The sequence below is a fragment of the Malaclemys terrapin genome, chromosome 5 (assembly GCF_027887155.1).
Source record: "Malaclemys terrapin pileata isolate rMalTer1 chromosome 5, rMalTer1.hap1, whole genome shotgun sequence".
Taxonomy (NCBI): domain Eukaryota; kingdom Metazoa; phylum Chordata; order Testudines; family Emydidae; genus Malaclemys; species Malaclemys terrapin.
The window spans coordinates 57479158-57493822 of record NC_071509.1 but is presented as its reverse complement, the minus strand read 5'-3'; the positions used below and the strand labels follow the sequence as shown (position 1 = coordinate 57493822).

Below are 14665 nucleotides of genomic sequence, written 5' to 3'. Positions count from 1 at the left end.
TTATGACTAAGGCTGCGATTCCATGACTTTCTGTGACTTCTGCAGCGGCTGGTGCTGGCTCAGGGTGTGCTCCCTGAGGTCAGCAGCAGCAGTTTGGGTATGTGGGAGAGGGCTTGGGGCAAGGGATTTGGGGGTGCTGGGGGGCACTTACCTTGGGGTGGGCAGCTCCCTGGCTTCCACTGGCATGGCTCTGCAGCTCCTAGGTGGCAGAGGGGCCAGAGGGCTCCGCATACTGCCTGCGTTTGCAGGCCCCGCCCCTGCAGCTCCCATTGGTTGCAGTTCCCAGCCAATGGGAGCTGCACAGCAGGTGCTTGTGGAGGGAGCAGTGCACAGAGCCCCCTGACCCCTCCACGGCCTAGGAGCTACAGGGACATGCAGAGCCGGGTACGGAGACACCCCGCCCTCCCCAGCACCAGTGAGGGTCCCGGGCTGCACGGCACTGCCCGCTCCCCAACCCCCAGCACCCATGGGGGTCCTGGGCTGCGCGTCGCTGCCTGCCCCCCACACCCAAGCACCAGCAGCTCCCCCGCCAAAATTTTAGTTAGAGGTATATAGTAAAAGTCATAGACAGGTCACGGGCCGTGAATTTTTGTTTACTGCCTGTGACCTGTCCATGACCTTTACTAAAAATACCCGTGACTAAACGTAGCCTTAATTATGACCAATTAAATTTTTGAATTTATTTATGAAAAACTGGGCCAGCTTTGCCAAATCTATGCAGACAGATCAAAAGCTGATAGCATGGGTAGAGTGGGAACAGCCTTCTGTGTTCCTAGTCAGAATCCAGAAATCTAAAAGGCTATTGAATTATGTGACTGTTCTGATAGCTAAACTAATGGTGGCAGTAAACCTGTGTTGGCAGTAATCTGGATAAGAGATGTGCATCCAGCTGCAGCTATAATTTTAACTGATTCCTTCTCAGGATATAATGATAATCAGAACAAGGTCTTCAGAAAGCAGAAATGACATAAGTGAAATAATGTTCCTAACTATGGAAGAAATGCGAGCAGGTATCTGTAATAACAGCATGGATTCTGGTTGTATTGGAATTCCTGACATGAGATGGCTGACAAAACAGCAAAACGTGCTCTACAAAATAAGGAGGTGCATATTAAGATACCCTTAAGCACACAAGAATTTAAAAGTGTGGTCACGAAGGAGCCTGCAAAGAAATGGCAAGAACTATGGACTAAGGGGGAACGGAGGGGAGTGAGGGGGACGGGCACAAAGTTTCTGTGATGTAGGCTCAAACTGAAGATACTACTGTACCCCACCACCATGATAGAAAAAGTGAAGTAGTCATTTTTAGAGTGTTAGCAGGTCATTGTGCCTTAAATGATAGGTTTAACTTATTAAAAAAGACAGTGTGCACAACGAAAGAAACTGTGGATCATGTTCTATGGCAGTGTAGTGGGCCATATTTTATGGAAAGAAAGTCTCTGTATGAAAAATTGACTTGGCTTGGAATCAAAGATTTTTTCCCTAAAGGGACTAATGAGAATGCTAGAGAAATGTAATAGTTATTTCACCCGCCCGCCACAAAAAAAAAGCTTTGCTGCATTTTCTTAAGGATGCTAGAATGAGTGAAAGGATATTTTAAAAAACAAAAACAGACTTTGGCTTAAAAATAACGAAGACGGTAGTGGTCATAGCCTCGTATGATGAGACTGCTGGGCCAAAAAACAAACAAAAAATAAGTTGGGGAGAGAGACTGTAGGAAGTAGGTTGCATCTAGTGGTAGTCCTTAGAGTAGGGAGAGAGATGGAAGAGGAAAGGCAACTGGGTGTCTGTAGGAATGTGACCCATAAATTCCTCAATGCCAGCTGGCAAGGGGGTTACCAGAATATCCTGATATTCTGGTTCACTAAAGAATATCATGTGAGGTCTTAAATGAAAGCCAGGATCACACTAGTTGTTAATATCATTGTAAAATGTATGTACAGATACTGTGTATGGAGATATGTATGTATACTAAGATATGTTCCTAAAGTCTGTATTGAGGCAGAGTTGACAAACAGGTTTCTGCCAGACAAAGGATGTTTATTCACCTGTCCCTCTCAGTCAGTGTGTAAATTAAGCACTGTACGCCAACACAATGGAAGCTCCATTTACATACAAAGTTGATGGGAGGGAGCACACTGGAGAATGAGCTATGTGGAGTCATTCTGACTCAGAGATACAAACAACCAACTTCGGAGAATATAAGGAGAAGGCAAGGAAAACACCCCTTTATCCTGCACCTAGGACATAATCGGGCAGTGTGATTACATTCCTGAAGATGGGATTACAACCAATCTTGGTTGAAACACTGCAACCTTCCCAAGCTTCAAGAAAGTGTGTTTTGTTAACTCTCTGGTACGTTGGGCAAACTAACTCTAGCCATGGAAGATTAATGATCAGGGAAGTATTAGTATACTTACAAACATGAAGCAGTGGAGTGGTCAATAGGATACTTCTGGTTATATTCTACAGTTAAAGGCAATATTCAGTAATTGATAAAAAAATAAAATTTAGTCAGCTGTGTAAGAAAAAATAAAACCCATGACCTTGCAGTAATGCCCTAGAGAAGCATTTGTGTGGTATATGCGCTTATATCCAGCTGTGAACCTGAATCCCACAGCATTAGGGACAGAGATGAGAACCATAATAACACAATATAATCTGATGTAACTAAATGGGTCCATGATCTCAGTCTATTTAAACAGTTGTATTGTGCATGGAAACCATTCTAGTTTCTTCATGCTGATACTGTGATAAGACCTTAACATTTATTGTTGATTTAAATCACTCTGTATTGCACAGCAATATATCATCTTTGTATCATATGAAAATACTTATAAATCGTAAGAATATAAAGTGTCAATGGCAGGACCGGATCCAGGGTTTTTGCCGCCCCAAGCGGTGAGGAAAAAAAAAAAAAGCCACGATTGCACTTGCTATCGGCGGCACTCCAGCAGCAGCTCCATTGCGCTGCTTTCTTCTTCAGTGGGAATTCGGCGGCAGGTGCTTCCCTCTGAGAGGGACCCACCGCAGAATTGCCGCTGAACAGCCCGATGTGCCGCCCCTTCCCCTTGGCCGCTCCAAGCACCTGCTTGCTGGGCTGGTGCCTGGAGCCGGCCCTGGTCAATGGGATGGTTCTTGATGGTGGCTGTTTTCATGGGATTTGAGAGAATTTCTTATATTGGATGCTTTTGCCTTTTCCTTAAGATATCTTTGAGAGTAAAAAATATCAATTTCCTTAGCATATGAATTGTCCTGAATGGTCCATGTAGTCTGAAACCAATCTGTACTACTAGCCAATCCAATTATAGGGTGCAGAGGAGGAAATCTTCAGGGAGGGAAAGGAAGGGGGAAGAAAAGATTTGGGGAAGAGAGAGTGGGGCTGGGCAGAAGAGTATTCAAGACAAAGTGGAAGTGTGCCTGGGACAATGGCAGCATAGCACAAGACTAGGCTGGGCCTGGTTTCCAGTGTGAATGGGGATGCTTTAGATGGGGGTCTGTGAGGTATACTTGGATGATAGTGCTATGGTAGCTATGAAAGACAGGAAAAAAGGTGCCTGTATGTCTTCCTCTCTCCCTCTTCTGCCAATTGGCAAAGTTAAGTGTATGTATTTAACTTAACTTTGCCTTCTCCTGACTCTTAAGTGCTTAACTATGCAACTTTAACATTCCTAGGCTTGTTTGAAAATTTTATTCACTCACTCGAACACAAATGAATGATAGGGTTTCAGCAAGATCCCAATAGTCTATATACAAGTGGAGCTTATACAGAAACAAGGATCAGCCTCTCTGAATTACAACTTGTACAGACCATTCTTTTAGTCCTTAGGGCCTAGCTAAATCCTGTTTCATGTTTCATGTTTCATGCCGTAAGGATGAGCCAGGAGGAGGGAATGTTTCTGGCTACAGTGGGAGGGCTGGGTTGGGACTATTGGGAAGAGCCACTTCAGATCCAACCTGTCGCCACCCAACTAGGAACCCTGTCCAGCCTCCCTCAGCTACTCGTTTAGGCTAAGAACCAGCATGGCACCTGTGGTGCATGTCTAGAGGTCAGGCGAGAGAAGGGAAGAACTGGCACGAACACCAAAATGACTCCATGAGGCTGTTGGCCCACTAGAATGTGGGACTCTTCTGGCATTCGGGGTTCAGAGGTTTGGAAGGGGCTCATTTGTGTTAGGGAAAAGAGGGTCAAGAATCAGGGAGAGAGTTGAACCCTTGATGACAGAGGGTAAGAGGAGTGTATTGCCTTGTGAGTGTAGAACCCTCAGGATGTTGCATACTCATCCCCACAGGGTTAAATTGCAGTGCTGTACTCTCCACTGACAATGTCTGATTTGATTGGTGTTTAAAATGCTGAAATTCTAGCAGCTTCGTTCAAGGTGACAATGTTGGTACTAGACAGTGTCTGTCCAATTAGGAGTGATTGCATAAAAGCCTTTAAGGCAGTGGTGGGCAACCTGCGGCCTGTGGGCCGCATGTGGCCCATCAAGGTAATCTGCTGACGGGCCGTGAGACTGTTTGTTTATATTGACCGTCCGCAGGCACGGCTGCCCACAGCTCCAAGTGGCCATGGTTTGCTGTTCCCGAATAATGGGAGCTGTGGGAAGTGGCGGCCAGCACGTCCCTGCGGCCCGCGCCATTTCCTGCAGCTCCCATTGAGTGGGAACGGCAAACCACCGCCACTGGGAGCTGCGGGCAGCCGTGCCTGCAAACGGTCAATGTAAACAAACTGTTTTGTGGCCCGCCAGCAGATTACCCTGATGGGCCACATGTGGCCTGTGGGCTGCAGGTTGCCCACCACTGCTTTAAAGGTTGAAGCACCCTTCTAAAAAGGTGTAGCTACTAGAGTACACAAGTAAAATGAGAATATTCAGTTACAAACTTTGAATTTTTAAATAATAGCTTAATTAATCCCCTTTTCTTTTCTTCACTACAATAGACTGAGAGTTGTCTTTTGAGCATGACCTGTTTCCTGCTCTCACCCAGTCTTTTTTTTTTTTTTTTTTTGCAGCTCAATGCAATGGCAAACAGAGCAGCAGGGAAAGGATATGAGAATGAAGACAATTACTCCAACATCAAGTTTCAGTTCATTGGTATTGAGAACATCCATGTTATGAGGAGCAGTTTGCAAAAAATGCTAGAAGGTAAAACTTTTCTTGATATCGATATACAGAGAGGTGGCCTAATTCTTCTGTCACGCAGGTGTAAATCCAAAGTAATTTTCTTTGAAGTCAGTTGTATTTCACTTGTAAAACAGGTGAGAGAGGAAAATCAGGCCTATTGATATTGTACAGTATATATCTCCCTGTTTGCTAAAACACTTGTGCCACATATCATCATCCAAAGAAAAATATTCTCTTGATTACAACAGCATCTTACTTTCAGTGATATTTCACCAATATTATTTTTCTTATGTGGTTTATAACTTGGCTGTTTAAAAAAAAAAACAGTTTGAATTGAAACTCAGGTAGAGACAATTTTTAGGCATTTCTTTAAATAAAAAAAAATCACCGTGGCTTAGATATTAGTGGACAATTTATGTTCGGGTTTGAGCTCGTAAAGCACAGGGCTTTGATTTTTTTAAAAATTTCATTGGCAAATGGGAAGTTCATACCTTTTATATTGTAAACTCTAACATAAACCCTTCTTATGTTCTGTACAGTGCAAGTCATATCAGGCCTGATTGTACAACCCTTAGTCACACGAGTGCAACCCTCACACACACACACACACACACACACACACACACACACACACAAAGTAATCCCATGGAAACTACAGTAATTCTCATGTAAATCATCACCAATGTCAGTAAGGATTACCCAGCCCATTATTGTTATTATTATTTAATATTTGTATTACATTAGTGCCCAGAGGCCCCAATCATAAAAATGCCCCATTGTGCTAGGTGTTATACAAATATATAAAGACCCCATTCCTTCCCCAGAGTTGGTGTTTAACTAATATATAATAGTCTGTTCCCCAAATCTAGTTCTGTGTATTTGAATTTTTTGACTATGTCTGATTTTGGTTTGGGTTTTGGAAAAGATAAGCCAAATGCGTATGGACATGTCTACACTGGCAAAGTTACAGCACTGGGAGTTACAGCGCCGCTCAGAGAGCGCTGAAGGGAAGCCGCTGTTGTGTGTTCACACTGTCAGCTGCCTGCGCAATAGCGTCTTCACACTTGCGGCACTTGCAGCGGTATTCGGAGTGGTGCACTCTAGGCAGCTATCCCACAGAGCACGTCTTTCTCTTCTGCCACTAAGAGTTGTGGAAAGGTGGAGGGGGTCGCGGGGCATCCTGGGTCCTTTCCCAGTGCCCCGTAATGCATTGCTTCATATCGCAGCAATCCCTGTGCTTCCGTCCGCATTTGGCACCATCTTTCAACGGTTTGTGTTTTGCGCGCCCTGCCTCTTCGGGCTGTAGGAATGGATCCCAAACTGTTGACCAGTATGCTGCTTGCTCTGACCAACATGTCACGAGTGGCAGTGGAGTTATTCCTTAAACTACAAAGGCAAGAGGAGTGTGACATTGATTTCGCCAGGCGTAGTAGCTACAACACAAGATTGCTTGTGGCATTCATGGAGGTGCTGACCACAGTGGAACGCTGCTTTTGGGCTCGGGAAACAAGCACTGTGTGGTGGGATCACATCGTCATGTACGTCTGGGATGACGAGCAGTGGCTGCAGAACTTTTAGATGAGGAAAGCCACATTCATGGGACTGTGTGATGAGCTTGCTCCAGCCCTGCGGCACAAGGACACAAGAACAAGAGCTGCCCTGCCATTGGAGAAGCACGTGGAGATTGCACCGTGGAAGCTGGCTACTCCAGACTGCTTCCGATCGGTCACTAACCAGTTCAGTGTGGGAAAATCAACGGTTGGACTTGTGTTGATGGAAGTCTGCAGGGCCATTAATCGCATCCTGCTCCGAAAGACTGTGACTCTGAGCAACATGCATGACATTGTGGATGGCTTGACTCAAATGGGCTTCTCTAACTCTGGAGGAAGGATAGATGGCATATATATTCCAATTCTGGCACCAGACCAACTACCCCCTGAGTACATTAGTCGCAGGGGTATTTCTTAATGGTTTTCGTGGATCACTGTGGGCTTTTCACAGATATTAATGCAGGCTGGTCTGGAAAGGTGCATGACGCACGCATCTTTCGGAACACTGGCCTGTTCAGGAAGCTGCAAGCAGGGACTTCCTTCCTGGACCAGAAGATCACCATAGGGGAAGTTGAAATGCCCATTGTGATCCTGGGAGACCCCGCCTACCCCTTAATGCTGTGGCTTATGAAGCAATTCACAGGGCAACTTGACAGCAGCAAGGAGCGGTTCAACAACAAGCTGAGCAAGTGCAGAATCACCAGTGAGTGTGCTTTTGGCCATTTAAAAGCCCGCTTGCGATGCCTCTATGGGAAACTGGACCTGGCCAATGACAATATTCCTATGCTTATAGCCGCGTGCTGTATGCTCCATAATATTTGTGAAGGGAAGGGTGAAAGCTTCACTCAGGGCTGGACCGCAGAGGCTCAGTACTTGGAGGCTGAGTTTGAACAGCCAGAGACCAGGGCTATTAGAGGGGCGCAGCATGGGGCCATAAGGATCAGGGGTGTCTTGAGGCAGCAATTTGAAACCAAAAGCCACCAATATTTGTTGCTATGCTCGGGAGTGCAGTGCTTGCAATGCTAGAAGGTGATTGGTGTAGACAGTGCAATATGTGGGTTTAACATAATTGTATGTTGCTTTGCGGGGCTCTTTTTGCTTTCAATTAAAGAATAAAGATTGCTTTCAAACCAACACAATTCTTTTATTAAAAAACAATAACCGGAGAGAGTTAAACAAAAAAAAACAACAAACCATCAGCAGTGAGGGTGATGGGGGAAGCGAAGGTCCCAGGAGGAAGAGGGGTCCCAGGATGGCTAAAGATTTGTGTATGTCCAGGGGTCATATCCAACCTTCTCCTTTGGAGAACAGTGCAGCGGGTATTGTACTTCAGCAGGGCCAAACTGCAGAGGGGCAGGTGTTGAGTGCAGTGGGTACTGGGAATCCGCAGGGCTGGACTGTGAGGGGGGAGAAGTGGTACAGACTGGAGCCAGGAGGTTGATAAGAGTGTGTTGGCGATGTCTGGGGGGAGCATGGGAAAGAGATTTGTGACAGTGGCTGCAGGGGAGGGTGGGCACGGAGCTGCTTGGTTTGAAGAGCTAGTATCGCTTTGAGGGTGTCTACTTGGCGCTCCATAACATTTAAGAGCCACTCCGTGGCTTCATTCTGGCGTGCCGCGTTCTCCTTTTGGTTCCTCTTCCCGCTGTCTTGCCACTCCTTCAATTCCTGTTTCTCAGCGGTGGAGTGCATTGTAACATCACACAGAAAGTCCTCCTTTGTTCTTCTTGGCCGCTTTCTAATTCTGCGCAGCCGTTCAGCTGCCGATAACAAAGAGGGAGGCTGGTCTCCCAAGATCATCTCTGTGAAGTTTTTAAATGCAACATTTTACAGAAGCAGTATTGTTTGCAACACAGAGAACACTGATTCAGTGATTTAAAACACAGCCAATACTCTCACACCTGTCACTTACTGGCTGACCCCAGGCAAGTACACATGAGCCACAAGACCCCCAAATGGTGAGTAGTCACAGGGGCAGGTTAAATCTCTCTTCCCGGACCCTGCTGTACACTGGGCACATGGCTCTTGGGGACAGCCAGCACTGTAGTGGGGGCCTGATAATCATTCCTGTCCCCACACTTTCACAGGATGTGATCATTTTGCAAGATATCTTGCTGCTGAGGGTGAGCAGGGAATCAATGGAGGGTCTTCTCCAAGCCTGCAGCTTCCACCCTGGCCCCTATGCAGCTCGCCTGTGTGCAGCAATGGTACACCCCCTCCACCTCCCATGACGGCATAGTGATGCAGGAAAGTTACCGTTAATAGGGCAAGAAACAAAGCAGCTCTGCCGAGGAACCTGCGGGAGCGGATTGCCCAGTATCTCGCCGTGAGTTTCCTGGAGATCTCTGAGAGTGATTCCCGTGAAGTGAGGGAGTCAATCAACAGCCTGTTCTGCCGCTCAGACTAGGCATGCGGTGGGAGACAAGCCTACTTTCTGCAACCCTCCTGCCCCCAACAACTCACTTCAGCAGTTCCCAAAATCAAATCCACTTACCAGGGGTCTCCTCTCCTGTTTGCGCTTTGCCAAGATCCGACAGCTGTGACTGGCTAGCCTCCTCCAGGGTAGAGAAAAGCTCCGGCTGCATGCATCTCTGGCTTCCGAGTCATCCTCTGCCTCTGGGTTCCCCTCCCCCTCCACATCCTCATCCAAGATTTCCTCCTCCTGGCTCGGTCCACTTTTGACTGGCACGTGAACCACTGAAGTATCCAGGGTGGTCTTCGCAGTGGAGGTGGGTTCGCCGCCGAATATCGCGTCCAGCTCTTTGTAGAACTGGCAGCTCATGGGCGCAGTACCGGAGCGGCGATTTGCCTCCCATGCCTTGTAGTAGACGTTCCGCAGCTCCTTCACTTTGACCCTGCACTGCAATGTGTCCCGGTCATGTCCCCTTTCAGTCATGCATCGTGAAATCTGTCCATAGATATCATAACTCCTATGGCTGGAGCATAGCTGGGACTGGACAGCCTCCTCTCCCCAAATGCTGATGATGTCCAGCAGCTCAGCATTGCTCCAAGCGGGGGATCGCCTAGTGCGTGGAGCAAGCATGGCTACCTGGAAAGATGCACTGAGACCACTGCACGCGTCACCAAGCAAACAGGAAGGGGACTTTCAAAATTCCAAAGGAATTTACGGGATGGGGATGATGGTTGGTCACCTGAGGGGAGGGCAGTAGAGTTCAAACTGATGACCAGAGAGGCGAGAACAGGCATTGTGGGACACCTCCCGGAGGTCAATCGCAGCGCGGTAATTGACCAGGGTGTCTACACTGGCACCACAGCGCTGTAGCTCTGGCGCAGAAAGCTGTACGCCTCTCGGGGTGGTTTTTTTACAGCACTGCAACTGCGCAGTTTCTGCACACTAAGTGGCTTGGCAGTGTGTACACCTCGAGAATTACAGCGCAGAAAGCTGCTTTACTGCGCAGAAACTTGCCAGTGTAGACAGGGCCTAAGATATACATAGATTCATAGATTCTAGCATTGGAAGAGACCTTGAGAGGTCGTCGAGTCCAGTCCCCTGCCCTCATGGCAGGACCAAATACTGTCTAGACCATCCCTGATAGACATTTATCTAACCTACTCTTAAATATCTCCAGAGATGGAGATTCCACAACCTCCCTAGGCAATTTATTCCAGTGTTTAACCACACTGACAGTTAGGAACTTTTTCCTAATGTCCAACCTAAACCTCCCTTGCTGCAGTTTAAGCCCATTGCTTCTTGTTTTATCCTTAGAGGCTAAGGTGAACAGTTTTCTCTCTCCTCCTTATTACACCCTTTTAGATACCTGAAAACTGCTATCATGTCCCCTCTCAGTCTTCTCTTTTCCAAACTAAACAAACCCAATTCTTTCAGCCTTTCTTCATAGGTCATGTTCTCAAGACCTTTAATCATTCTTGTTGTACTTCTCTGGACCCTCTCCAATTTCTCCACATCTTTCTTGAAATGCGGTGCCCAGAACTGGACACACTACTCCAGTTGAGGCCTAACCAGCGCAGAGTAGAGTGGAAGAATGACTTCTCGTGTCTTGCTCACAACACACCTGTTAATACATCCCAGAATCATGTTTGCTTTTTTTGCAACAGCATCACACTGTTGACTCATATTTAGTTTGTGGTCCACTATAACCCCTAAATCCCTTTCTGCCGTACTCCTTCCTTGACAGTCTCTTCCCATTCTGTATGTGTGAAACTGATTTTTCCTTCCTAAGTGGAGCACTTTGCATTTGTCTTTGTTAAACTTCATCCTGTTTAACTCAGACCATTTCTCCAATTTGTCCAGATCATTTTGAATTATGACTCTGTCCTCCAAAGCAGTCGCAATCCCTCCCAGTTTGGTATCATCTGCAAACTTAATAAGCGTACTTTCTATGCCAATATCTAAGGCCTTGTCTACACTACGAGAGTAGTTCGATTTTACTTGCATCGAATTTTTGGAATCAATATTGCAAAGTCGAACGTGTGTCCCCACACTAAGGACAGTAATTCAACTTTGTGAGTCCACACTAACGTTGAAAGCGTCGACATTCGAAGCGGTGCACTATGGTCAGCTATCCCACAGTTCCCGCAGTCCCCACTGCCCATTGGAATTCTGGGTGTAGCCGCAAAAGCCTTCTGGGTAACAAAATGTGTCCAGGGTGCTTTTGGGTAACTGTCGTCATCCGTCCATCACTCCCGCCCTCCCTCCCTGAAAGCGCCGGCGGGAAATCAGTTCGCGCACTTTTCCAGTCATTGACAGCGCGGACGCCACAGCACTGCGAGCATGGAGCACGCTGCGACCATCGCTGCAGTTGTGGCCGCTCTCAACGCCTCGCAGCTTATCATACAGCTTTCCCTGAGGCAGATGCAGAAAAGTCAGGCGAGGAGGCTACGGCACCGCGGTGATGGCCTGAAGTCTGAGAGTAGCACAGACCTCTCAGAAAGCATGGGACCCAGCTCCGAGGACATCACGGTGGCAATGGGTCATGTTGATGCCGTGGAACGGCGATTCAGGGCACGGGAAACAAGCACTGAGTGGTGGGACCGCATAGTGCTGCAGGTCTGGGATGAATCCCAGTGGCTGCGAAACTTTCGCATGCGGAAGGGAACTTTCCTGGAACTTTGTGAGTTGCTGTCCCCTGCCCTGAAGCGCAATGACACCCGGTTGCGAGCTGCACTGACTGTCCAGAAGCGAGTGGCCATAGCCCTCTGGAAGCTTGCAACGCCAGACAGCTACCGGTCAGTCTCGAACCAGTTTGGGGTGGGCAAATCTACCGTGGGGGTTGTTGTGATGCAAGTAGCGAAGGCAATCGTTGATGTACTGCTGCCAAAGGTAGTGACCCTGGGAAACGTGGAGGCGATCATAGATGGCTTCGCAGCGATGGGATTCCCAAACTGCGGTGGGGCCATAGATGGAACTCACATCCCTATCCTGGCACCGGACCACCAGGCCACCCAGTACATTAACCGAAAGGGCTACTTTTCCATGGTGCTGCAAGCACTGGTGGACCACAGGGGACGTTTTACCAACATCTACATGGGATGGCCGGGCAAGGTTCATGACGCTCGTGTTTTCAGGAACTCTGGTCTGTTTAGACGGCTGCAGCAAGGTATTTTCTTCCCGGACCACAAAATAACTGTTGGGGATGTGGAGATGCCTATAGTCAGTCATCCTCGGGGACCCAGCCTACCCGCTAATGCCCTGGCTCATGAAGCCCTATACTGGCGCCCTGGACACTGAAAAAGAACTCTTCAGCTACCGGCTGAGCAAATGCAGAATGGTGGTGGAGTGTGCTTTTGGCCGTCTCAAGGGGAGATGGAGAAGCTTACTGACTCGCTGTGATCTCAGCGAAACCAATATCCCCATTGTTATAGCAGCTTGCTGTGTGCTCCACAATCTCTGTGAGAGCAAGGGGGAGACCTTTATGGCGGGGTGGGAGGTTGAGGAAAATAGCCTGGCTGCTGATTACGCACAGCCAGACAGCCGGGCGATTAGAAGAGAACAGCAGGAAGCGCTGTGCATCCGGGAGGCTTTGAAAGCTAAGTTCCTGAGTGAGCAGGGTAACCTGTGACTTTAAAGTTTGTGTACAGAGAAGCTGAACCTGCCCCCGTTTCTTTACCCAGTTAATGTTGAGTATCCTATCCAGTTACATACCCCCTTCACCCCCCTTCCAACACACGTTTCGAAATAAAAATAGTTCTACTTTGTTAATGCACACCGTTTTCTTTAATACTGTTTTCGCAGGAATTTTTTAAAACTGGGACGCAGACTGTGGTGCGGAGCGGGTGTAGTGTAGTGACGCGAATGAAGCTTCTAAACTCAAGGATTGACAAGCTCCGCTGCGGTGGGATGGTTGTTTCAACGGAGCCTGTCACCCCTCCTGATTGGGACTGTGTGTAGGGGGCGCTATGTGACTTTGTAGCAGGGGGAGGACGGTTACAGATCCCCTGCTGCGTGGCTCTGTGATCCTGCATAAGGACCGCCGCTTAAGATCTGTAACTGCCCTCCCCCGCCACAAAGTCACAGAGCAACCCACCCCCCACCACATAACATGAAAACCACCTCCCAGACTAACCAGGGTAACTAGTCACTGCATCACTGCACTGTGTATGTGCCCTGCTGCTGTACCTGCCCCCACCTATGTACCCTGCCAAAGGTGACTGTCCTGTCCAATTACCAACCCCCTTTCCCCTCCTCCTCCAAAAGAACATGATTGAAACAGTAGTTAACAGAAACGTATTTTTTATTATCAACTACACATGGAACTGGGAGGTGAAACTTGGACGGGGGCTTGTGTCAGGCAGGAAGGAAAGAACTTTTCAAATTTTGGGGAATGAGAGCCTTCTGCTACTAGAGCTCTCTGCAGGGGTGGAGTGAGAGTTAGCACGGACTCTGCCGCCTCTCCTTCTTTGCACTTTGGGTGAGGTGGGTATGGGACTTGGTGGCGGAGGAGGGTGGTTAGAGATAGACTGCAGCGGGGCTCTGTCCTCCTGCCTCCGTTCCTGCAGAACATCCACAAGGCACCGGAGCGTGTCTGTTTGCTCCCTCAGTAGTCCAAGCAGCGTTTGAGTCGCCTGCTGGTCTTCCTGCCGCCACCTCTCCTCCCGATCCATGTTTGCTTGGTGCATTTGGGTCAAGTTCTCCCGCCACTGGGTCTGCTGTGCTACCTGGGCTTGGGAACAGGCCATAAGCTCCAAGAACATGTCCTCCCGTGTCCTCTTCTTCCTACGCCTAATCTGCGCTAGCCTCTGGGAGTGTGATGCCAGGCTAGGTTGTGAGACAGTCGCAGATGGGGCTGTGGAAATGGGAAAAAGGGAGTGAATTCCTCAGAAAGATAAATGTAGTTGTGAACAAAGAACATAGTCTTTCTCTGTGAACAAGACCATGCACAGCACCTATCACATGCGCACTCAGCACAAGGTCGAATTCTCAGCCTTCGCATTCAGTGCCTGGGGTCTTGCACAGCACATTTGAGAAGCGGGGCAGCACAACAGAATTTCTGTTGCAGGCAGACATGGTAAGCCGTAGACTTGTGGCAGTTTAAAACTTTTAAATTACCACTGGCCTCATTTCACATTTAAAGCAATGTCAGTCCCTGCTGCCAGCAATCCGGCAAGCGGGAACTCTGCCCCTGTCCCACCCCCTCGCGGCTGTCCCCGGGAACAATCCCTTTCGGCTGCCCCTCTCCCGCCTCCACCGCGTGGCTGCAAACCAGCGGTTACAGTTCTGTAAAGGAACGGGCAAGCAGTCCCAACACTAACATTCCCCTACCTAATTCAAAGCAGGTCACCATGAGCGACATCACCCTGATGAGGATCTCTGAGAGCGAGAGAGAGAGAATGCTCCGGGAAAGCCTCCAAAGACCAGGGCCATATGCCGCCCTGCTGTGCAGAGCAATGATTCCCGAGTACTTGATAGTCTCATGGTGCGGCAACGTGTCGTACTTCGGAGGACCCAATAAGGCCGCTCTCCCCAGGAACCTCATGCAACAGCTTTCCAATTACCTCCAGGAGAGCTTCATTGAG

The 14665-nt window shown here is 48.3% G+C and overlaps 1 protein-coding gene across 4 annotated transcripts in view; it reads left to right on the top strand.

Moving 5' to 3' along the window:
- Window positions 1-14665, top strand: part of MTMR7 (myotubularin related protein 7) — a 97828-nt gene that overhangs the window by 56046 nt on the left and 27117 nt on the right. For all 4 annotated transcript variants that reach the window (XM_054029861.1, XM_054029858.1, XM_054029860.1 and 1 more), the window contains one exon: window positions 5012-5144. In XM_054029861.1, coding sequence (XP_053885836.1) covers window positions 5012-5144 — 133 coding nt within the window. The remainder of the gene's footprint in view (window positions 1-5011; window positions 5145-14665) is intronic.